Here is a 23,678-nt window from a genome sequence, read left to right on the forward strand (position 1 = left end):
GTAAGCTGATAGAAAATCAAAATAACACACATTGTTCGTTCACAACTCAAATGATGCCTCACTGCAACAACAGCATTCATTTCATCAACATATATGTGTATTTGAATATTTCTTATTCCTTTTTCAAGAAGAACTGCATCTACTGCCCCGTTAATACAAATATTTTTGTTTTTGCTTCTTTCCTTATTTTTTCTAAAGTGAGGCAGCACATGTACAGACCTTCAAAACAGCATTTGACAAAACACAGACCAATGCGTATCTATATACCACCATATCCATACCCACCTGTTAATGTTAGGGTTAGGATTTAGGGTTATGGTTAGAGTTTGAGGTTAGGGTTAGGGTTAGGGTTATGATTAGGGTTAGGGTTACTGTTAGGGTTAGAGTTAGGGTTTGGGTTTGGGTTAGGGTTTAGGGTTTGGGTTAGGGTTAGGGTTTAGGGTTAGGGTTTGGGTTAGGGTTTGGTTTAGGGTTTGGGTTAGGGTTTGGTTTAGGGTTAGGGTTTAGGGTTAGGGTTAGGGTTAGGGTTTGGTTTAGGGTTTGGGTTAGGGTTACTGTTAGGGTTAGGGTTAGGGTTTAGGGTTAGGGTTAGGGTTAGGGTTTGGGTTTGATTTAAGGTTATTGTTTGGTCATATTGACCCCGCGATATATTGTTGGGTCATTTTGACCTTGCGATATATTGTCGGGTCATTTTGACCCTGCAATATATTGTCGGGTTTTTTTAACCCAAGATGTACTGGCAATAAGAAACATAGTAATTGGGAAGAAGAGTGGTGCTCTAGCCTGGAGACACTAAGTCAGTCTAAACATACAGATAAAGACAGGAGCAGGGAGAAAGACCTTGATTACTACAGTGACCCTGTCTCGCCTATCACCCAGTAGCTTTGCATGACATTGAAAGGAAGTTACTCTGCCCCTGACACTTAGACTGGAAAGATACAAGAGTTAAACTTTCTCACACACATATATATAAGACTAGGGAAATTCCACAACACTTACTACAGTGGCCCTGAAGGGCAAAACACGAAATTTCACAAAACGGAAAGGGGAGGGGCATCACATCCTGTTACTGATTGGACAGAACCCGCTCCCTGCTCCTCCCTGCCTCATCCTTCTGTCCCTTCCACACACCCTGCCTCAACCTTGTATGTTCCCTACACTGATCTTGAACCCTGTACCTTCAAACTGTAAGGCATCAGCCATATCTATTACGCCACCGAGCTGTGCCCTGTGTGGGAACGCACATCCATCAGATTGAAATGTAGCAACAATGGGTGAATTGAAAAGACAGAAAAAAAACAATGGCTGCCGGGCACCTCGGTGGGGTCAAGGATAAGAACGCTGAGATGAATATGAAACAGGTTCCTCACAATTTGGTTGAGCGGTGCTTTTAAACAACTACAACAAAGTGGTTGAATGAAAAGACCTAAAAAGGCAATCATTGCCAAGCACCTTGGTGGTGTTGTGGATACGACCGCTGCCTTTCCATACCAAGATCCTGGGCTCAAATCCCTGACTAGGACTGCCCATGGTTCATGGAATTAGGAGACTTTACTCTCACTGTTATAATATCTGTGCTTTTGAAGTATGATATACAAATGGTAGAATGAAAAAGAGCTGCAAACATAAGCTTATCCAAGCAGCCCTGTAGTGTGATGGAAATTGCTCTTACCTTTCACTCTGATGGTTGGGGGTTCTAATCCCAGTATGGGCTCCTAATGTGAGGTGAAAATGAAACATATTTCTCACAAAGTGGTTTAGCTGTGCTTTCTTAATAACTGTCCTTTAGAAGTACAATAAACAAGTGGTGAAATGAAAAGATCTACTAAAGTAAGCTCATCCAAGCAGCTCTGTAGTGTGATGGAAAGTGCTCCTGCCTTTCCCTCTGATGGTTGTGGGTTCAGATCCCAGTAAGGGCTTTCCAAAGTGAGGTGAAAATGAAACGGGTTCCTAACAATGTGGTTGAGCTGTGCTTTTGTACTGCAACATTGGGTGAATTGAAAAGACAGAAAAAGCAGTGGCTGCCAGGCACCTTGGTGGGATGATGGATAAGGACGCTGCTTTGCAGCAGATTGTTTTGGGTTTGAATCCCAGTGAAGGTGTCTGTCTGTATGTGGACATATTTTAGTCTGAGAGGATTAAAGTGTCCCCTCTGCTGTGTTCCTTTATAAACACAGGACTATAACAGGTCTTAGTATTTAAACTGTGTTTAGATTTGATGGAGTCGATTGAGAAACTGAGGATTCAGGGTTTTGAGCTCTTCTGTCTGTCTGTGTTCTCCTGTCATGAGTCTCAACAGCACTGCCATCTAATGACTGCAGGTGAAACTGCAGGAGGAGCCCAAAATGGAGACAGAAGTTATCCATCTCAGTTCTGAACTGACCTTCATCTCGTCACCTGATTACCTTAAAGTCTGACCCACATCAGAAACCGTCCCTCAGCCTGTGTGAGCCAGACCATCTCCATACATCAGCTGAAACGTTAGCGCTCTCTGAGCTAATGTCAGATTACTGCTTTATTAAAATGAAGACTGCATACATTAAAAACATAAACTGTAAATGTGCGTCAAATATGTCCTCCACATTTACGTGCATGACTCTTCTTCTTCCAGCATTCAACACAACTTTCAAACACGTCTGTCACTGTCCGCTCTGAGCTGCCGTAGAAACATGGCGGGTTACAGGGTTTAGTCAAACATGTTTCTGTCATCAGCCAGCATTGACTTCACTTTAGTACCACAGACGTGTCATCCATGGTTATGGACAGTAAACAGCTGTTTGTTGTTATTTATTCGTGGATTAAGGTGTCTCCACTTTCTTCTTCCACCTGTCCGATCTGAAAACAGCCTTGGCTCTCCGGCCTTTCAGTCTCTGCAGTTTTTCCTCCAGTAGATCGTTGGCGTCCACCGTGTCCTCAAAGTCCCTCAGCAGGACCGTGTTCCCCAGCAGCCCACTGCGCCGCTTCAGCCTCTGGGTGTCTCTCTGCAGGTTTTTGTGGAACATTTTGATCCTGCTCAGGTGGCCCCTCTGTGAGGTCAGCGTGGCCTCCAGCTCAGCCAGCTGCCCTTTCTTGTCCTGGACCTCGGCCTGGGTCCAGAACAGCTTCTCCTTTATGTGGGACAGGACCTGAAGGAGTAGGAAAAACTCAGTCGGACTCTTAGTTTGTGAAGAAAGGATGAAATCATGAACTCTTACCTCCAAGCTGCTGTTACTCTTCTTCCTCATCTTTAGAGACTCCTCGTTCTGCTTCTCTCTCTGCTTCCTCAGCTCCAGACGCTCGGCCTGCAGACGCTCAAACTGGATCTGGAGAGGGTCCCTCTGCTGGTCCCCGTCACTGAGCTCTGCGTCCAGCCTGTGGATCCTGGTCCTCAGGGTGAGATGCTTCAGACGCAGCTTGATCAGCTCGTCCTGGAGAAGCTGCTCTGCCGCGAGAGTCGCCTCAACGTGGTCCTGAGCGGCTTGTTTACCGAGACGCCGGCTGAGCACTGACACGGCCACGTCCTGCTTCAGGGACACAAACGCTCGCCATCTGTCTTCCGCCTGAGGATGGAAACGAGATGTGTTTAAAAAGAGGGACGCAGTGGTCCTCACACTTACCTTAGACATGATGCCTCTGGATCGACATGCAGAGCCTCAGACACACCACCTGTTTATGTTTTATATTTCTGATGTTCTGATGTCTGGTTAGACATCATCACATTAATGATAACGTCAAAAACAAAAGACAACACTTTGTTTGAGCTTATTAACGTGTCGGGATCGTTTCATTATATTTCATCTTTCTTTCATGGACCTGTTTTATTTGATGTGTTTAATGATGTATGAGCAGTTATTAAATATTGTGAGGAAATCAGATCCAGGGTCAGATCCAGGTCAGACTGACCTTCTGCAGCGTCTCCTGGGCCTGTGACCTCAGCTGCTCTTGGTCCTGCTGAGCGGTCTGGTCTTCTGAGTGGATCTGCTGCTTCAGCTCTGTAAGGAGGGTCATGAATTGCTCGTACTCCCTCTGCTGCTCTGACTCGGGTCGCTCCACCTGAGCCTCCTCACTCCCCCTCCTGCTGAGGAGCTCGAGCAGCTTCCCCTGCAGCTGCCTGCTGCGCTGGAAGGCTCTTTCTCTCTGCTCATTCAGGTCCTGCAGGAGTCTGGTGTGCTCCTCGTAGCTGAAGTCTGCAGGAGCTGCAGGGTCGGGTTCCTCTTCCTCCTCCTGTGGACGGGTGCTCTCTATGTCTGGGCTCTCTAGGTGCAGTCTGAGAGCTCCATCCTCCTCAGTGCTGCTGATCTCAAACACCACACTGTCTCCCTGGTAGTGGTGAACAAAGTACACAGCTTCATTACTTAAGTCAGAGTAAAGATACTCCAGGTCAAATATCCCTCAAACTATTACTTGACTTAAAGTACTTGCTTTTAAAAATACTGAAGTATTCAAAGTACTTCTTAAAAAATCTAAAACGTTGTATTTTCAAAATACATAAATGCAGTCAAGACTACATAGAAGCACACTCTGTTACATTCTGTTTATTTAGAAACCATTACTTGAAATCTCTGAAAACTATACCATGGAATAAAACAGCAACTAAGTTACTATACAGACAACTTAGTTTGAAATGTTGATCTGGAATGAAACAAATGTTATGTAGCTCAACACACTTTCTCAGGTTGGACAGTGAATTTTTGTATGTTTGGGCAGAGTGGGAAACAGGGAGAACATTTCAAATGATACGTATCATTCTTCATTTCAAAAACCTCTAACACGGGCTGAAGATATGCCCATGGGTGCTCAGGTGGAGAATTATAGCCATCATAACCACCTCTAGATGAACTACCTGATCTGAGTGAAATATGATTTACAGGTATGGCTAAACCACTGAGATAAACAGAACTACACAAACACATTTTACTGTCTTAGGGATCAGATTTAAGAAAAGAGAAGGAAATTCATGAGCTGACGTCAAAGCAAAAGTAGTGAGTAACTAGAGCATTGATAGAAATGTAGTACAATAATTGTCTTCTGAATGGAGTGGAGTAAAAGCAAAAAGTTCCCTCAAAAACTAATACTCAAGTAGTGCAGATACTCAAAAAAAGTACTTAAGTTAATGTACTTTGTTACTGTCCACCACTGCTCCCTGGGTCCCCGGTTCTGTCCTGATCCTCACATCAGAGTCAGGAGGCTTGTGTTCGGGGTGTTGTTCTGCTGCTGCACCACCAGGGGGCGCTCTCTGTGAGATTTCTGCATCATGATCTAAACCCACTGAGTCAGCTTGGATCGGTTCAGTTCCAGAGCCAGTCTTTGGAGAAGAGTCCTCATTGGAGGATTCTGCGGACCCTGCCGTCCCTGGATCTGTCCTCTCCTCCTGGTTTTGGTGTTCTGCCTCTAAGTCCATCTTTAGATCAGAAACAGTTTTATTAAAATGTCTGCAGCTTTAGCGCTCGCGCCTCCATCAGCCTTTTAGAACTGTTCGTTTTGTTTCGGTTGTCCTGGAAACTATCCACGGGAGCCAATCAGAAGCCCGCTCTCATTAATATTAACGAGCAGGATGTGAGCAGGTCGCGCGGCGAGTCTGGTGGTGCGCATGCGCGGAGCTCTGCCTCCAACAACAAGAAGCAGGAGCCAGGCAACATGGCCGACCTGGGGAAGAAGTACTGCGTGAACTGCCTCGCTGATGTGACGAACCTGCGGCTCCGCTGCACCGACTGCCCGGACATCGAGCTGTGTCCGGAGTGCTTCTCTGCGGGGGCAGAACTCGGGAATCACCGCAGATGGCACGGCTACCAGCAGGTCGACGGCGGTCGGTTCTCTCTCTGGGGTCCCGAGGCGGAGGGAGGATGGACCAGCAGGGAAGAGCAGTCGCTGCTCGATGCCATCGAACAGTACGGATTCGGAAATTGGGTACTTCAGTTTTTTTTACTGTATTTCTATTTAAAATGAGTCTCAGGAGCTCTCAGAGGATCAGCTTGTTCGGTTAGAGTCAAGCTGTAATAATGAAGTTATGAGCTTTATGATAAACGAGCTCTTAATGGGAAAGTCCGGAACCAGCCGAGTCTCACTAAAGTTCTATAAATCTACAGAAATCCATCACAGAGGACTCTTTAAAACTAGGATCTCGTATTTGGAGATATTAAAAAGGAAGACATCAGTAATAAATATAGAAATATAAATATTGTGCATGGACTGATTGAGTAGTTCTGTCATAGTGCAATTGAATGTGCAATGTACAATGTGCAAGTTTGAGGTAGTCAGTTGTATTGTACTGCTCTTATCAGAGTCTGGAGAGCACAGAAACAGAGGAGGAAGGTATGAAGGATGTCTCTAAGGTGCATAACAGCGTGAAGGTGATGTTCTGCTGCAGGTGTACAGAAAGCTGAGTCTACCTTACAAACTTTATAAATCAGATTCATTACTTTAGAGATGACTCCTCCATATCATTGATTTTAGTTGAAGTTGTTTTCTGACTGATTCAGTAAATGTTAACGTCATAATGTTTGTAGATCAGTTAGATATGATCAATAACTTAAATAACTGAACGAACGACCTTCAGACGTCCAGCTGATCACAGAACTGATCTTTGTTTCTGCTTTCGTCTCTCAGGAGGACATGGCGGCTCACGTCGGGGCGTCCAGGACTCCTCTGGAGGTCATGGAGCATTACGTCACCATGTACATCCACGGAAACCTGGGAAAGGCGTGCATCCCCGACAACATCCCCAACAGAGTGACGGACCATACGTGCCCGAGCGGAGGTCCGCTGTCGCCCAGCCTCACCACGCCGCTTCCTCCGCTGGACATCAGCCTGGCGGAGCAGCAGCAGCTGGGCTACATGCCGCTGCGTGACGACTACGAGATCGAATACGACCAGGACGCAGAGAAGCTCATCAGCGGGCTGTCTGTGAACTATGACGACGAGGACGTTGAGATAGAAATGAAGCGCGCCCACGTGGACATGTACGTTCGTAAGCTTCGAGAACGCCAGCGACGCAAGAACATCGCCCGAGACTACAACCTGGTGCCAGGGTTTCTGGGTCGAGACAAGAAAGACAAGGAAAAGGAGAAACCGGGGACGCTGGGTGTGACCGGAGCTGCAGGGGGCGCTGGAGGGGCAGGAGCTGGAGGTGGGACTGTAGGATCAGGCTCCACAGCAGCCGCAGGCTCCGGTCCTGTACCCGGTACACCAAAGAGGAAGATCACCAAGGAGGAGAAGGACCAGAGGGTGAGGCTGAGAGGGCTCTGCCAGTTCATGGCCCATCGAGAGTTTGAGGACTTCTTTGAGAACATGCATAAAGAGCGAGTTCTGAGGGCGAAGGTACGAGAGCTGCAGCGCTACCGCCGCAACGGCATTGCACGCCTCGAAGAGTCTACCGAGTACGAAGCAGCACGCCACAAACGAGAGAAACGCAAGGAGAACAAGAGTGTGCTCACATCCAAGAGAGGCAGCGGAGGAGGGGGCGGGCTGGGCTCGGGTTTAGGACTAGGAGGACAAGGAGGAGGTGGGGGCGTGGCTGGAGGGCTGGGTGTTGGAGCTGGGATCAAAGAGGAGAACAAAGACGGAGAGTTTTCTGCCATAGAGAACCTGACGGGCTTCGAGCTGCTGTCCGACAGAGAGAAGGTTCTGTGTAACTCTCTGAACCTCAGCCCAGCTCGATACCTGACCGTCAAAACCATCATCATCAAAGACCACCTGCAGAAGAGGCAGGGCATCCCGGCCAAGAGCAGGCTGCCCAGCTACCTGGACAAGGTGCTCAAGAAGCGCATCCTAACCTTCCTCACTGAGAGCGGCTGGATCTCCAGAGACGCCTCGTAGCGAGGTCAGGGGGACCGGACTGCTGTCTCTACGTGTTCGTACGGAGACTGTGTAAATATGTTCAAACTCAGAGAGGACGCTGAAAACACGAACTCATACAGCAGAGGGTCTGTCTTTACACGGGGCCACAGAACTCCTCACAGGATGTGGACTCTCACCTGGTCACCATCAGGTTCACTGAAGGTGTCAGCAGGTAGACCTCTCTGAACAGATACCCGGGGACAGACGTACAGTGTTTTCAGGCTCTCTCAAACTCTCCCACAGATAAACTTAATCCACGTGTAATGTTTCTGTCTTTCGTCTCTCAGCCTGTAAGAGGAGGACGAGATCTGACTGAAGCCTCCTGATGTTGGTCCAGTCTGAAAACACAGTCCGTTCACGAAGCGGACTAACCCAAGCCCTGCTTTCAGAATGAGTCAGTGAAGCGTGTTGATGCAGACTCTGTTCTGGCTGTCAGGCTCTGCAGAGTACCTGAGCTTGTGTCCAGGCTCTGCAGCGTACCTGAGCTTGTGTCCAGGCTCTGCAGTGTACCTGAGCTGGTGTTCAGGCTCTGCAGTGTACCTGAGCTGGTGTCCAGGCTCTGCAGTGTACCTGAGCTGGTGTTCAGGCTCTGCAGCGTACCTGAGCTGGTGTTCAGGCTCTGCAGTGTACCTGAGCTGGTGTCCAGTGTTTGAGATCATAAGGGTCTTTATTTTCAAACATCAGACTCATGTCTGCACCCTGTGGAGCCCCCCCCTGCTGGACATGTGAGAGAATGCAGGTTAAAGGCACTTAACTCCTCAGACTCAAGTCCTGGTCTCATCAGTGTTCATATTGCTAACGCATACACCAAAGACATGTGAGAGAAGAAGAGGCGGATGTTTCAAACATGCAGAGTAATATCAGTACCTCATGTTTGCAGGGGGTCAGACAGGTGTCCCTGCCTCTCTCTGCGGGTGTGTCTGACCCTGCAGCAGCGTCTCTCTTCAGGCTGAGCTGGGCGAAGGACAGTGAGCAATGTGAACTGATTGATTGTAAGTTGCCTCAGAGGGCTGTGAGAGAGGAGACAGACTCTGTCTCAGGCTGTGAGTTCTGATCTGTGTCAGGAGAAAGTCTGATTTTAAATAACAGCTGATTTTCTTTCTTCCTTTTAACCCCGTGTGGAGTCAGACAGCAGCGCTGAGGCAGAAGAGGCGTGTGTCTCACACTCTGCTCTCTGCCTCAGGTCTGTGTTACCTGTGAAGCGCTGAGACTGGGTGCGGGCTGCTTCACGGCCGTTTACACTGTATTTGACTCAGACCACAGCACTGAATGTGTGTTAGTCCTCTGCAGAAAGTAGTCCCCAGCAGACGCACTGTGTTTCGTTTTGAGTTGATTTCAGCTGTTTTAGGATAAACATGCTGATTTAGAAAACATGTAATAAACACACTGATGAAACTCTTCGCCTGTACGAACACCTGAGGAGCCGTCTGACTGAGCTGGGACGTGGTCTCTCGTTTGTTGGTTATTACAAAGAGAGCTGCCGGCTCGTCTTAAAGTGATAAAGACTGAGTACGAGTGTTTTAACTCAACTCGCAGGATATGACTCCTCCCCTTCACTGCATGTTCACGCTCACGTCCTCATCCTCAGAGATCCTCTGAAGCTTTGAGCTTTTTATTCAGTGGTCAGATTAACCCCTGAACCAAAACACGCCACACACACACACACACATTGAAAACATTCATTCATACTGCAGACAGTCTCTGTAACGTCAGTGAGGAGGCAGAGAGAGGACAGCACTAAATATACTCAGGACTCTGAGGCGCCTGGGCTGAGATTGTCCTTAGATAATGAGCGTCCCGTGTTTTACAGACGTAATGTCATCTTTCACACACCTCGTCGGTCACCTCATGTGCACACACGCTCTGTGCACGGCTGCGTCAGCGTCGTGTCTGCTGACTGACATGTTGTGATGGAGATTTGATGGAGCCTGAAAACTGAGGAGATGTGAAGAGATGTGAGGAGACGTGAGCCTCAGTAAGTTTGGTCAGATGATAAAAAAAAGTCTTTTGAGGTCAGAGACTGAAAGCTTTTGAACTGTTGATCTGATTCAGAGCCCGTAAACCAAACATGACCTGAAACTGTCCCATGAGTTTGATGGCTGTAAATTGAATGTAGATTCAGATTTCTGCATGAACCAAACGTTCAAAGTGTTTAATTGTGAAATGAAAATATTGTATTTTCCTTCAGTGGGAGTATTTTTTGTAAGGGAGGGTTTGCTTACGGTCCCAGCATGTAAATATTTTTGTAAGATAACGGGGAAAGAGAGACTATACGGATGGACGTGTGAGATGTACAGTATTTTGAGTCCTTTTATAGCTTTTGTAATAAATAGGTTTTGGATGACAGGTTTTCTGACACTGGCTGTGGAGGTGGCATGCTGATGAGTCTGATGCTGTGTTTGTTGTCCTGTCACCTTGTTGTTGTTGAAAATGACACGGTGTGTTTGGAGTTGTATTAAAGTGCAGATACTTTATCATTCTGAATCACTCTGTTTTTCCCTTCACTGATTTTTTAAACTCGAGAGAAAAAGAAAGTGCTAAACAAAGGGAGGGCTTGTTCCTCCGTCTGCAGAGCTCCAGCAGAGCAGCATGTCAATGAGGTTACACTGCTCAGCACTGACAAGATTCACTCTTTATTATTAATGCACAGAAATAAACTCTTTAATAACTGATCTGTTAAAGTGCTTAACACATGCAGAACAATAACTCAGGTGTGAAACTCTGAGCTGTGATCAGAGCTCAGTTTGACTCTGATGAACACTGATACGTCTGTAAAGACAGACTACACAATCATTAAAATAACTCTAAATACTCTCACACACAGACATGTTGTTTTAGCTTTACGCCACAATCTTCAAAGTTAACATAAAGAGATTTAAACATTTTGTTCATGAGTAATGAGAAGAATGCTTCATTTTTAACTGATGGAAAATATTTAACTTTTTCTCGACATCCTTTTTTATTAAATTCACTGTTTTAAAGATATTTATTTTAAAGTCATTCTGAATGAAGAACTGAGGTCAGATGGAAAGTATTGAAAACTTAACTTGAATACATTACTAATATTTAAAGATTGTATATAGATATATATAAATATGTATAACTATACTTTATAACCTAATAGTTTTATATAAACCTGTAAATGAAATATTATTTAATATTAAATATGTTATGTACTGAATTTTAATGAATAGCTATTCATTAAAACTCTCCAATCTAATCATTTTAACATCTCTCTTATTTTTAGCTGATCATTTTGGCAATCTTAACCATTAATAATGACTCAATGCAAACTGTCAAGTGACAGTTCAATACTTAGACAGTAATATTAAGTGGTTATTGATTATTTTTTTTAGACTGTTTCGGACGTTTTTCCGATCATTTAAGCTAACTGTTCATCTGTTAGCTCCTTTAACTTTAGCTATTTCACATTTATCTTTATTTTTTACACATTCTAACTGAAAAATGACTTAGCAACTTGTTCCAATAGTTAAATAATTACTAATAGTTGAATATTGATCCTTTATGGTTCACTTTCTGCTTGTTATTGATCAATAATCTGTACATTCTAGAGCAGAGGTTCTCAAACTTTTTGGAGCCAGGGACCCCTTACAGGTGAGTACATTTTCCAAGGACTCCCTCATAATTGTAAAATAAAATAAGCACATGCTTACTACCATTTGCACTCTTAGATGCCCTTGGAACTATTCGTACTGTAAAACTTATCAATCTAAATACTTCAGACCTGTACCATAGTGATAAACAGAGTGCACTTCAATTTGAATCATGTAAATACCACTTTTATACTTTAAAACAGAGGGTCATTTCATTCCTTGTGGACTCAACATGACAGCATTTATACTTTTCAAGTAATTGATCTTAAAAGCTTTCAGAAAATTAGCAGTAGCAAGACTCACATATCCCTTTGAGCCACTAAATGTTATCCTAACAATGGCATATATGCTGTTTTTAATGACAGTACAATTTTATAATTTATTAGAAATGTGTTTTAATTATTTCACGGACCCCCACGCTATGGTACACGGACCCCCAGGAGTCCCAGGACCACACTTTGAGAACCACTGTTCTAGAGAACCACTTGACTTATTATTAGCATGATACCTGGCTATCTGTCTCTGTACTTACACTTATTAAAGCTGCTGTTGGTAGGAATGGTGTAAAAACGTTACTATTTTCCTGCTGGGTTTGGATAAAAGGTCATAATACCAATCGCTACTCATCAGTAAGTGAAGTAATTTGAAACTATCGCAAAATCTCTGTTTTCAGTTGCCTTTGTATCAAGCAATGTTCTTATTCCCCTCTTTCCCGTTATCACGGACCTATCAGAGCTACTCCCCGACCCTCTGTCGCCCTGATTAGCTGGGAAGCCACTTCTTTCTCATAGAACGCGCACAACAATCTTTTGTGGGCGGGGTTACGGGAGCAGAGAGGAGAGGGGGAGGTGAGTGAGAGGAAATCTGGTGGGAAGGGGCAGTGTTGACATTCGAAATCTCTCTCCGAACTGATGTTTATATCACGACTACCAACAGCAGCTTTAACAGACTTTTTTTGTATCCATTAAGACCTTAATCTGTCATTTTTAACTTATAGTTTTATTTATCAGGTAATTCAAACATTAATCTGTCCCTCTTTGCTCAAATCTTATCATTTAAATAAGCGTCTGTACTCATTATTGATCATTTTTAGATAAGTTAATTTTAGTGTGCTGTGACTAACTTCCTGTTTACAGATTGAAGTGGATTCACAGCGTTTCGGGCTGCTCAGGAGTAAACAGACCACCCTCCTGTGTTTGAATCACGGTTTACAGTATGTCTTAGTGTGGTGTTACTTCTATTTAGACGCATTACCCATAGACATGCTACCTATGTTCAGAAGTGTGACCTGTGTTCGGACATCTTACCTGTGTTCAGATGTGTTACCTGTGTGCGGGCGCGGTACCTATATGCTCCTCCCTCCCTCTCCCTCCGTGGTTTACAGTTTGAATTCAGAGGAAGAAACTTTGATGATCAGAGGAATATGAAATCAAAGACACTTTTTAAAGTTGGTCACTTTATTCTGAAACTGATGGTTCTGATGATCCACACATGCTCTAATGTTTTCACAGCAGCGTCCTGCACAGGTGAGCCTAACCGTGGACGTCACAGAGCCACCTCCCAGCAGCCTCACAGGTGAGTGCAGTGCAGAGAGCCGCCTCAGTAACATCTCAGACCGGTCTTTACGTACTACAGACTTGATTCACTGGATTTATTAAACCCCACACACATGGAGAGAGACACAGGTAAGGTGATGAGAGTTTGAGACTAAAGACAGGAATGACAGCAGCAGGTGAGACTCAGCACAGCTGGATTTGTCTCAGCCTCTCGTCCTCTGAATGTTTATGATGATCCTCTGAATTAACTCAAACTGTGCATCTTAAAGCGGGTGGAGCTGGTCCAGAGAGTCCTGCTCGATGTGATTCCCGTCCTGAGGCCTCGGGGCGGCTGATGAAAGTAAAGGATTGTGGGTAAAAGTGTGTCGGGCTGACCTGACCAGTCTGCTGTACCTGAGCTCCTCCATCGCTCAGGCATCAAAACAAACCTCACTCTGTCACAGTTACATCACAGACTCTAGGGGGCTTTGGCCACGCCCACCAACGCCGGTCTGAGCGTGCGACCGTGCAGCTTGTAGCCAACTTTGGTTACCACGGCGACGCTGCCCGGCTCCTTCCCCTCCACGGGGGCGTGGAAGAGCGCCTCGTGCTCGTACGGGTCGAACTTCTGGCCGTCTGGGTTGAGCTTGAGGAGGCCGTGTTTGGTGAACACCTTCTGGATCTGGACCTCGGTCATCACCAGGCCGTCGTACAGGTTCTTCAGGTGAGGGTTCTGGCTCGTCACCTCCTCCTTAGGAACACTCTCTGTGGCCTTCTCCAAAATGTCAGCCACCTCCAGCAGGTCCTTACAGAAACCCTGGATCCCTGGAGATGAAAACAGACATGTTAGAGCTGAGTGAGTCTCATCTCCTGCTGCTCCAAGGAGCTACGGAGAGAGGACAGAGAGCAGAGACAGACACGCGTCCTGGGTCTGTGTTTCCTTCTCTGTTCAAAGTATAAGAACTTTGAAACTTTGGACTGTGAAGAGAGCAGCTCTTTCACAGAGGCGCACCATATGTTCAAAAGCTAAAGCAGCTCTCTGGTGTCATCTAGTGGAGGGAACATGCAACTGCAGATTATTCACCCTGGAACCACATGATATGTCAACAGGTGATCTATGGCTGTTTTCAAACAGGCCTGCTAAATACTACCTAGAAATGTAGTATGCAGTACATACTGCATTTGAAGGTAGTATGTAATATGACTGTTCTGTTGGATCTGTTCTGCAGTATGCTGGGTCAGGCGTCCCTTGATTTCCAGTTTCGGAAAGCAGAAGTAAACAACGAACAAGCTGATAGAGAAACTACTTCTTGCATCCACTTATGATCAAAAAGTTAAGAAGTGGTTTATATGGGATTTAATAATTTTCCCAGCACCTTAAAACTGAGTACCCCCCATCAAAAAAGAAGAAAAAAAAAAGAAACAGAATGTTAACGCTGTGCATTGTGGGAAACAGTACGCAAGGGAGACTGGTCCGATCGTCCTGCCAAATTTCCCTGAATTAGTACAACATCCGGGTAGTTTTGGCGTCCTGCAGATTTTGCTCTTGTTCACATACTGGATTTTGCCAGATCAGTACATACTGCTAGCATAGTAAGCGGTTTCAAAAACAGCCCATGTCAGATGAGTAACAATGAAGGAAACAGATCAAACATGGAGAGTTACCGTAGAGTTTAGAGTCCTCTATCATCTTCTGACTCCTCGTCCTGAGGTTCTCTGTGTCGGCTAAGGCCCGCTTGTACTTTTCCTGGAGAGAGAAACACACGTACAAACATGACGTTGTGAACACACAAACAGAACTCAGTTACTACGACAAAGATACGAGATCTAAGGTAAAGTTAATTTTATTTCAAAGTAAAAAGAAGTGGAATAAAGATGTTTATGTGAGGAGCTTGTGTTAAAGCTGTCATGCTGTGGTTCCTCTCCGTGTGCTCGGACTCTGGATGAACTCTCACATCTTTGCTTCATCTTAAAATGAAAACAGTCAGCACTCAGAGCCGACCTTACATGACTGAAGAGACAACTCATGTATGAACAGGAGGAGACCTGATGCTGGTTCTCTCTGTGCAGCTCAGAGTGGTTCTGATAACACTGCTGGACAGGAAGCGATGTGTTTGTGTCTTAGGGTTAGAGTTGCGCTGTGAATCCAAACACAGCACAGACTGAATGCACTTCCTCCTCCACTGTGGCAAGTTCTCTTTATTAAGAGATTCCGACTACATGGAAATTACTAAAATGGTACCAGACTTCCCAACATTAACCCCAGAAGAGAAACTGTCAGTTCTCCTGGGGGAAAGGTCAGCAGCTCTTCTGTCTGCTAAATATTTGTCTGCCTGTCACAGCCTGAGGGACGCACCATCCCATAATGTTTGATTTTGGGGGAACGTTTTATTAGCATACCGCATCAAGTGAGAACATTGAGATATGCTGTATGGATGACACCATTGTTCATTAATGCGTATAAAATATGGAATATATACAATATGTAATGAATGTAATGTATGTGTATGAATCTTATGTGCTTTGGCAACAACATGTCTTTGATCATGCCAATAAAGCAAATTGAATTGAAATTGAATAATACTACATCTCTGACTAACCGTCATCTCCTTCAGCTGCTCCTCCAGCTGTGTCTTCTCCTCCGTCAGGACCTTCTCAGCTGAGCTCTGCTCCGGCTTCTCGGCCTCGTCCTCCGGTCCGTGGCCATTCTTCTGCTTCGTGGCCGTGCATAACAACCGGGGAGACGCTCTGAAGGAGGAAGAGGAGGACATCATGACTGACCTGTGGTTCACTGTAGAGTTCCTCTCTGAGACACTCAGTCAGCGCACACGTGTTCAGATAACACGATCATTTCTCTCTCCAACATTAAACAATATTATAATCACACAGAGCATATTTTACCTGTTGATCTCTTATAGACAGTGTACTCTTATTAGTCTTCGTCATGCTTTCATCACAAGCCGCATCGACTACTGCAACTCCCTTTTTAACTGGTTTGCCCAAAAAGTCTCAAGAAACTGCAGCTTGTTCAGAATGCTGCAACTAGAGATTGATCAAGGAAAAAGAAAACTGATCACATAACTCCACTTCTTAATACTCGCATATTATATTATTTTAGAATGGATTTTAAAGTTATTTGACTTGTTTTTAAAGCTCTTATCAGCCTTGCTCCTCCATACATACATTACTGATCTCCTGTCATTTTATGTTCCAACCCGATCACTCAGGTCCTCGAATGCTTCCCTTTTAAATGTTCCTCGTGTGTCTCAGAGCCAGAGGGCTTTCTGTTTTTTAAACCCCTAAGCTTTGGAACTCTCTTTCTCTGGACATTAACACGGCGAGCTCTCTGGGTGTTTTTAAAAATAAAATTAAGACTTACCTTTTTGATCTAGCTGTTAATTTAAGGTAATTTATTTTTAGCCTCAGACTGAATTATTATTTTAATCATTATTATAATAATAATTGCTTTAAAATGTATTTATCTTATTTATGTATCTATTTATTTCTTGTATCCATCTGATCTTGTTAGAACTACCTTATTTTTAACTTTTCTTTCCACTATTACATATTTTATCAATTTTACTGTATTGATTTTATTTTATTTTATTAATTTTACCATTGCTGTTTTCTTCTGTCTCTCTGTTATTCTTTGAAGCACTTTGGGCTGCATGTTTTATGCATGAAAGGTGCTTTATAAATAAAGTTGAGTTGAGTCTGGCACACACCTTCATGACGTCACAGACAGTACACCTGTCCCTGGCTCTCAGTCTCAGGATGTTATGTCACTGACTTATAATCAATTAAATGATCAACTCTCATCCAGACACAGATTAGAGATTAAACCAAGGGTCAGAGGACGTCTGAGAGGAAGAATAAGACATTTCAACGCATGTCATCATCCACGCTAATGAAAGAGCGTGGGTTCGTGACGTCAGCTCAACGTCATCTGCAGCTTCAGGCTAAAAAAAAACTACAAAAACTTTGAGATGAGCAGATTTCAGAGCGAGGTTTGATCGGAGAGGATGAAAACAGAGTCAGCAGATTACAGAGTTTAACTCATTCAGGTGACAACATGTTAAACTACACACACACCTGAAGGAGGTTAGTTTAGCATTAGTTCATCTCTATCTGATCACATAGCTAACCATGTCAAGTTATTTCATTATCTTGTTCCTGCTGACACTTTAAACCGTGACTGTGCTTCAGACTGAGACACTTAAACGCAACACACACTCTCACACAAACACCAACAGCTGTGTCTGAACATAAAGGTCAAGCTAACTATGCTAACAAGCCTGTAACGTTATCCAGCCGTGTGCTGAGCTAACAGGAGCTAACAGCAGCTAACGCCTCCTCCAGGTCTAACAGTCCTCCTCACAGGGTCTCACCTGAGGAGCGCAGGTGACGCCACCACACAGTAGCTCTGTCGCACCGCTCGAACACACCAGCTCGCCATGTCTCACCGTCCCCGTGCAGGTAACAAGCTGCTCTGTGCCGCACGCTGAAGGAACGCTCCAACGCGATGTCGTCACTGTGCACTTTCAACCAATAGGAAAGCAGTGCGAAGAACGCCTCCCGCCTTCGACCAATTACATTCGAAGACGACACGGTGTAGTTTGGTTGAGGTAAAGTTAAAGGTGAAACGTGCACATGTGACCAAGGACAGTTTTCAAACAGTCTTATCAAACAGGAGGAGGCTGTTAGGCAACTGATATGAAGGCTACCCGCCATGAAACCCAACAGAAGAAGAAGCAGGAGAATCAAACACATGTTAGTATTTATTAACTGAGTTATTCTCACTGCTGGGTGACGAGAAATAAGACCTGTGTCAGTCAGCACTCACTACTCCTTTAGTGTTAAATCACCTGCACCTGAGCTGTGGCAGTGAAGATGAGGTACCAGGAAGTAAAACTGACTTATTAGACCTTTAAAGAGAGTAGTAGTCTTCATCCGTGTTCCAGTAGACAGCCCTGGAGCAGCGTGTGAAATGAAGATATTGAATCCTATAGAGAAGACCCTCCATAACCACAGTGAGGGCAGTAACATCTGCTGAACTCATCTGGGCCTCTCTGCAGCTCCATGTTTGTTCCACAGATCCAGCACAAACTTTCTGTAGGCTAGTGGTTCTCAAAGTTTTTTAGCACCCCCCCCCCCCCCCCCCCCCCCCCGTGACAGTGATGATAGTAACAAGCTGCTCTGTCACATTCATACAGTTGGCCTGTCAGCATGCAGAACTGTATTGTTTTATTTAGTTCGTCATAACTCCGGACCCCTCCAGGGGGCACTGCCCACAGTTTGGGAAGCACAGCTGTAGGTTTAGGTTTCTACTTCGATTATACACCTTATTGATCACAACCTATAACTGTATTTATTACAACCAGAGAGTATTGATTAGTTCAGAGCAGGAAGAGTCTGCACTGAGTGAAACGGAGTTTCAGGATGTGTCATGTTCTCTCTCTTTATTTTCAGGAGGAAACATGGTGATCCTCTGCGGCTCCATTGTCGTCAGGATGCCCTCTGATGCTCAGGTGGATCTCAGCTGGAGTTCAGGTGGACCTCAGGTGGACCTCAGGTGGACCTCAGGTGGTTCTTAGGTAAGCAGAAGGACACTCAGAGAAAGCGTAATGACTCCTGAGATGTCTCATTTCATGAATTTCTTTGTAGTGAGTTTTGAATTCTTTGTTTTTCTGCAAATGAGATGGCGATGATGATATTTTTAATAAAGCCAATATCCTGGAAACATTGGTGTGTTTCATGCAGACGTTGGATGTGAGAGGAGGGAACCAATGCCTGCTCCTGTCTGCTTTATTGAACTTTACTGACATGAAGAGCAGGTTTAGTTTTACACTCATTTCAATGTTAAATGTTTTTAGAGATGTTTTATTATCAAATTATTGGAGAGAGTAACGGGATATTGTTTTGTGCTAAATGACCATAATATAACCAGCCTGCCCACTTTACCTCACAACCTTTAACTGGAGATATTCAATATATATTTAAATGATTTTAGTTTATTTTTAATTATTTTATATTATGTTATATTATAATTTAATTTAATTTAACCAATTTTATAAATATTAAACAACCTTTTATATTTTATAGAAGAACATGAGGTCGTTGCCGCCTTTAAAGAGGCTCTGATCTCGTCCTTGCAGATACTTGTTTCATGCTGATCACTTTGGACTCGTGGTGTTGTGAACACTCGTTACGTTTATTGGAGTTGTTTGTGAGGCTTTCAGTGACCTTGTGTTGCCTTCAGGTGCTCTGAATATGAAAACATTTAAAAAGCTGCAGAGGCTGAAGTTAAAGAGAGACAGGTTTGATAATCTGTGGTTCTCTTGTTGACCCCTTTTTCATCCCTCTGCTGTCTCTTCTTCCCCTCCACACTTTGAGCTCAGGGTGTTTGTGGGAGCTTATCTGGGCCGAGGATTTAGTCCTTATGAATAGTGATTGTGAGCTCTCAGCCTCGGGGATGCAGAGGCAGATAGAGCTGTTTATTTACCAGAGGTGTCATTTAAAGAAAGGAGAGAGGAGGAGTGAAGGGCACAGACGGAGGAAGAGAAAGCTCACACCAGAATAAAGAGCGCTTCAGAGTACAGATAGTTTTTATTCAAAGACAACATCGTCAAGGTTGTTCAATTATTCATGTTCAGAGATCTCCTCATCCGACACAACTAACCAGACCTCAGCAGAGACCAAGTCTGTTTACCAGGATCAGACTCAGAGAGGAGGAACCAGACGCTCAGGTCATCTCACTGAGCTCTGCACGGCTGACCAGTACAGGCCACCAGTAGGGGGCGCTCAAACACTTTTTTTAAAGTAGAGCTAGAGACACACACACACACACACACACACACACACACACACACACACACACACACACACACACACACTGAATCCTTGGTCTGATTCAAACATTTAGAATCAAAGAGACTCTATCAGCAGTCAGTCAGTTCAGTTTTTAAACTTAAACTTTCTTTGTGATTTAGTCTGTCAGTCTTTAAAGGAGCAGTTCACTCTTTCTACATAAACTAAAGGTGTCTTCACCTGTGACTCATCCATCCTCTTACTCTAGTGAGGTCTTTTCTGTCCTGACTCCGGACTTGAGTGTGACTCCTCAGTCTCAAAGTGAGTTCAACAGTGTCTAGGAGACTTCCTGGTTTTATCTGGGACCTCTGACCTTCTCCTCATCTTCACCTTTAACATCTTGATTTGAGACTTTGCTGTCTTGCTGTCAGACTTTTGTAATAAGTTATAAATTAATTAGTAAATGTTGTAAGCTCTCTTTCCACCTCTAACTCAGCTCGACCTCCAGCTGTTGTCTGTTAATGAGGGTCTGTGTGTTTTGGATGTGTGGCTTAGGAACAAGGATGGAGAAGATGCTGGGTTCTCCTAGTCCTCTCTAGATTCCTGCCATGACTTGGGTCTCGTCTGTTCTGAGATTGATTATGAACTTCCCTGTCAGAACCGGGGACTTTGGTATCTTGATCAGGACCTCTGTAGTCTTTGTTGAGGACTGCGTTGACTCAAGGCTCTCTGTCTTTGTGGCTCGTCTTTAGACTTCTCTGTGTTGACTCTGAACCCGTCTGCTGGTTCTGGGTCTTTTCTTTATTTGGAATTCTCTCTTTCCTGTTTCTGTCTGAGACTCTTCTGTCCTGACAAGGTTCTTCCCTTCATGACGTGGTTTTTCTTGTCCTGATGTGGTGCTGTCCTGCCTCGAATCTGACTTGTACGCATTTCTGCCTTTATCAGGACAGCTGGACAGCTGGAGAGAAAGGGAGAGAGGTTGCTTTGGCAACATTGTCATTGAATAGTCATGCCAATAAAGCTCCATGAATTGACAGAATTGAGAGGAGATGTGGGGAGCAGAGAGCGAGGGAAGACATACAGCGAATGGTCGAAACCGGGAGTTGAACCTACCTGAGTGCTGTTTTGAAACCAATCGTCGTGAGAGAGAGAGAGAGAGAGAGAGAGAGAGAGAGAGAGAGAGAGAGAGAGAGAGAGAGAGAGAGAGAGAGAGAGAGAGAGAGAGAGAGAGAGAGAGAGAGAGAGAGAGAGACAAAGGACCCTTCATAGTCGGAGTGATTTGCCGTGTGTGTGTACGCTCTCTGTGCGTGCGTGTGTTTGCCTTGGTGACGACAGAGAGACTCTAATCATCACCTCTGTATATGTGCTGCTTGACCTTCTTCAACCCGTGTTCATAAACTACCATCACTTTACTTTATCACACTGTATACCTTTTACGTCCTTTCAAAATAAGAGCATGTGTTACCAAGACAGGAAACAAAGTTTGGCATTGGTCAGGAGAGAAAGCAAAATAAAAGCCTCAGAAGTTAAAGTTTTATGGCTCTGAGGTTTAACCTGAACTAGTTTACTCAGCCAGCATCATGATTTAGCTTTATCATCATATCCACAAAGACTTAGAGATGAAGAACTCAGAATCCAGAGAAAAGAACCAAAAATAATCAGTTTAATGTTTCAACTGATTCAAAAACTGATGTTGGGCATCATTTCAGCATCAAATGTGTGTCTCTGACCCCTGAAACCTGCACCATCATTTAAATATCTAAAATAACCATCATCACACTGTACAGACAGTTAGACTGCATGCTGTGAGTCAATAAGAGGAACATATGGATCAGTCTCTCAGCCTGAAGCTACCCGGGTTAACACATGTAGTGATAATCAGCTGTTCATCCGTGAAGGTTTGCTGTAGGTCAGAATGATCGCTCTGAGCTGCAGAGTTACCACGAGGTGAGACAGAGAAACACATCAAGTCTCGTATTTAATTCAGTTTACCTGCGTGAAGATCACCTGACAGAATCAGGATCACAGACACGGCCACCTCAGGGACAGGACGCTGTTTCAGTACTCTGATTCATCAGAGAGTCGTGAACATGAAACTCTGAGACCTGTGCGTTTGCAGTGAGCAGCTTCGTTGTTGTTTTCACACACCATGGTCTTCCTCTCTCTGCTCCTCGTCCTTGTGTGTTTCCATCAGCAGGGTGAGACGTCAGAGCGCCGTGCTGACAGAGTGTGACTGAGGGCGCTCAGGGTCCGTCTGCAGGGGGACAGCTAACACATGGTCACACCTGTCAGACCGTGCAGAGGGAATATGAGATACAGGGGGGGGGAGGGAGGGAGGGAGTGTGTGTGTGTTTGTGTGTGTGTGTGTGTGTGTGCGTGTGCGTGCGTGTGCATGTGTGTGTGTGTGCGTGCGTGCGTGCGTGCGTGCGTGCGTGCGTGTGTGTGTGTGTGTGTGTGTGTGTGTGTGTGTGCGCGTGCGCGTGCCTGCGTGTGTTTAGAGGGATGTGTGTATGTGTGCACTTTAAGGACCCAGACTCAGATAATTGCTCCTGAGGAGTTCAGCGAGGTCGATCATCGTCTGCTCATCATGACGGTGGAACATCAATCAGAGTGTGTGTGAGGTTCAAGTGTGTGTTCATGCTCCATGTACACAGAGTGTGTTAATTACTAACAGCTGCACACACACTTTATTTTAACTAACAGAGAATAAACTTTAAGGTAAACGTTTCAGCCTGTTTGAGACGCCTGACTGTGAGCTCTGGTGATCTTCAGCTCTCATCATGTTGGCTCAGAGTGTTTTAGACAGCCCAGCATTTAGAGGAGCAGTATGTGATGTATCTGCTGACTGAAAACATGATCTTCATCATATCATCAGACATTTAGGAAACATGCTGAAACAGTGGCCTCTCTGACGACAGTGCAACAGCCAGTCACCCTTCAGAGAACAGATTCTGGTCTGAACAGTCTGTTTTTGTTCTGTAGTTTTAAGCCCCCACGCCACCCCTCAAATTGTCAGATATGAGATCAGTTATCACGGTGAACCAACAGATGTAGCAGTGATGGAAGCGTGCAGGTGAACTGGTTCTGTTTACCTAAAAAGTTCAATGGATGAATAACAAAGAGAAGTTTCAGGACTCACACAGAGCCGGTTCAGTTCTCCTGATCAGGTGAGCAGATTGCTGACAGGTAAACAGAAAAATGATCTTTAATTTAACAAGCTACGAGTTGGGATGGGATTTATACTGTGAGTGTGTTGGCTCAAAGACGGGGAGGAGGAGGAGGAGGAGGAGGAGGAGGAGGAGGAGGAGGAGGGTCAGCTCTCTACTATATTTTGACTTTGGACTGCAGTACTCATTTTAAACACTAAGTGTCGTGTTCAGTCTTCGTTTAATATCTTTAACATGAGCTGCTTTTCTCTGTGTGTTTTCAGGCTTCTGTCTCTCAGTTTCATCCCTACTGACTGCTGTGTGTCTGTGTTTAAAATCGAGGACGCTGAGTGAATGTTGATAAAAACTAAATCTGATTGTTTGAAAAACACTACTTAAGAGAGAGAAGGGAAATGTGCTCAAAGTGCATTTAATAAACATGAGCAGACAGAAATACCAAAACAAGGCACTCAGAGAGGCTAAAAGAGGCGACAGAGCTGCAGTCAGCTATAGACTTGTCTGTGTGAGCTCCATCTTGAAGTTCAGTTTACAGTTTATCATCATAAATACAGAAACCATGATCATTGATCTTGTGTTTCAGACGCCTCAGACCAGGACTCAGCCTGGTGTTGTTCAGTGATCTGATCGTGTGTGTATGTGTGTGTGTGTGCGCGCGCGCGTGTGTGTGTGTGTTTATTTATTGTAACCTTCAGAAAAAAAGATATAAAATCGGAGAGAATCAGACGCAGCATGACCGCTCA

At 44.7% G+C, this 23,678-nt stretch overlaps 3 protein-coding genes across 3 annotated transcripts; 1 reads left to right on the forward strand and 2 right to left on the reverse strand.

The window, feature by feature from the left end:
* Window positions 1-2,492: 2,492 nt before the first annotated feature.
* On the reverse strand, window positions 2,493-5,788 carry ccdc96 (coiled-coil domain containing 96). The gene is made up of 4 exons (XM_034676389.1): window positions 5,099-5,788; window positions 3,883-4,299; window positions 3,195-3,539; window positions 2,493-3,125 (listed from the first exon to the last, which is right to left on the reverse strand). Exons 1-4 carry the CDS (start codon window positions 5,378-5,380, stop codon window positions 2,799-2,801), a joined length of 1,371 nt encoding a protein of 456 aa, XP_034532280.1. The 5' UTR covers window positions 5,381-5,788; the 3' UTR covers window positions 2,493-2,798.
* tada2b (transcriptional adaptor 2B) lies at window positions 5,275-10,299 on the forward strand. Its single transcript, XM_034676388.1, has 2 exons — window positions 5,275-5,886; window positions 6,586-10,299. The coding sequence occupies exons 1-2, from the start codon at window positions 5,617-5,619 to the stop codon at window positions 7,792-7,794; spliced, it is 1,479 nt and encodes a 492-aa protein (XP_034532279.1). The 5' UTR covers window positions 5,275-5,616; the 3' UTR covers window positions 7,795-10,299.
* Window positions 10,300-12,868: 2,569 nt separating this feature from the next.
* On the reverse strand, window positions 12,869-17,497 carry grpel1 (GrpE-like 1, mitochondrial). The gene is made up of 4 exons (XM_034676220.1): window positions 17,353-17,497; window positions 15,565-15,712; window positions 14,630-14,711; window positions 12,869-13,789 (listed from the first exon to the last, which is right to left on the reverse strand). Exons 1-4 carry the CDS (start codon window positions 17,418-17,420, stop codon window positions 13,443-13,445), a joined length of 645 nt encoding a protein of 214 aa, XP_034532111.1. The 5' UTR covers window positions 17,421-17,497; the 3' UTR covers window positions 12,869-13,442.
* Window positions 17,498-23,678: the final 6,181 nt, after the last annotated feature.

This window comes from Notolabrus celidotus, chromosome 23 (assembly GCF_009762535.1).
Source record: "Notolabrus celidotus isolate fNotCel1 chromosome 23, fNotCel1.pri, whole genome shotgun sequence".
Lineage (NCBI taxonomy): Eukaryota > Metazoa > Chordata > Actinopteri > Labriformes > Labridae > Notolabrus > Notolabrus celidotus.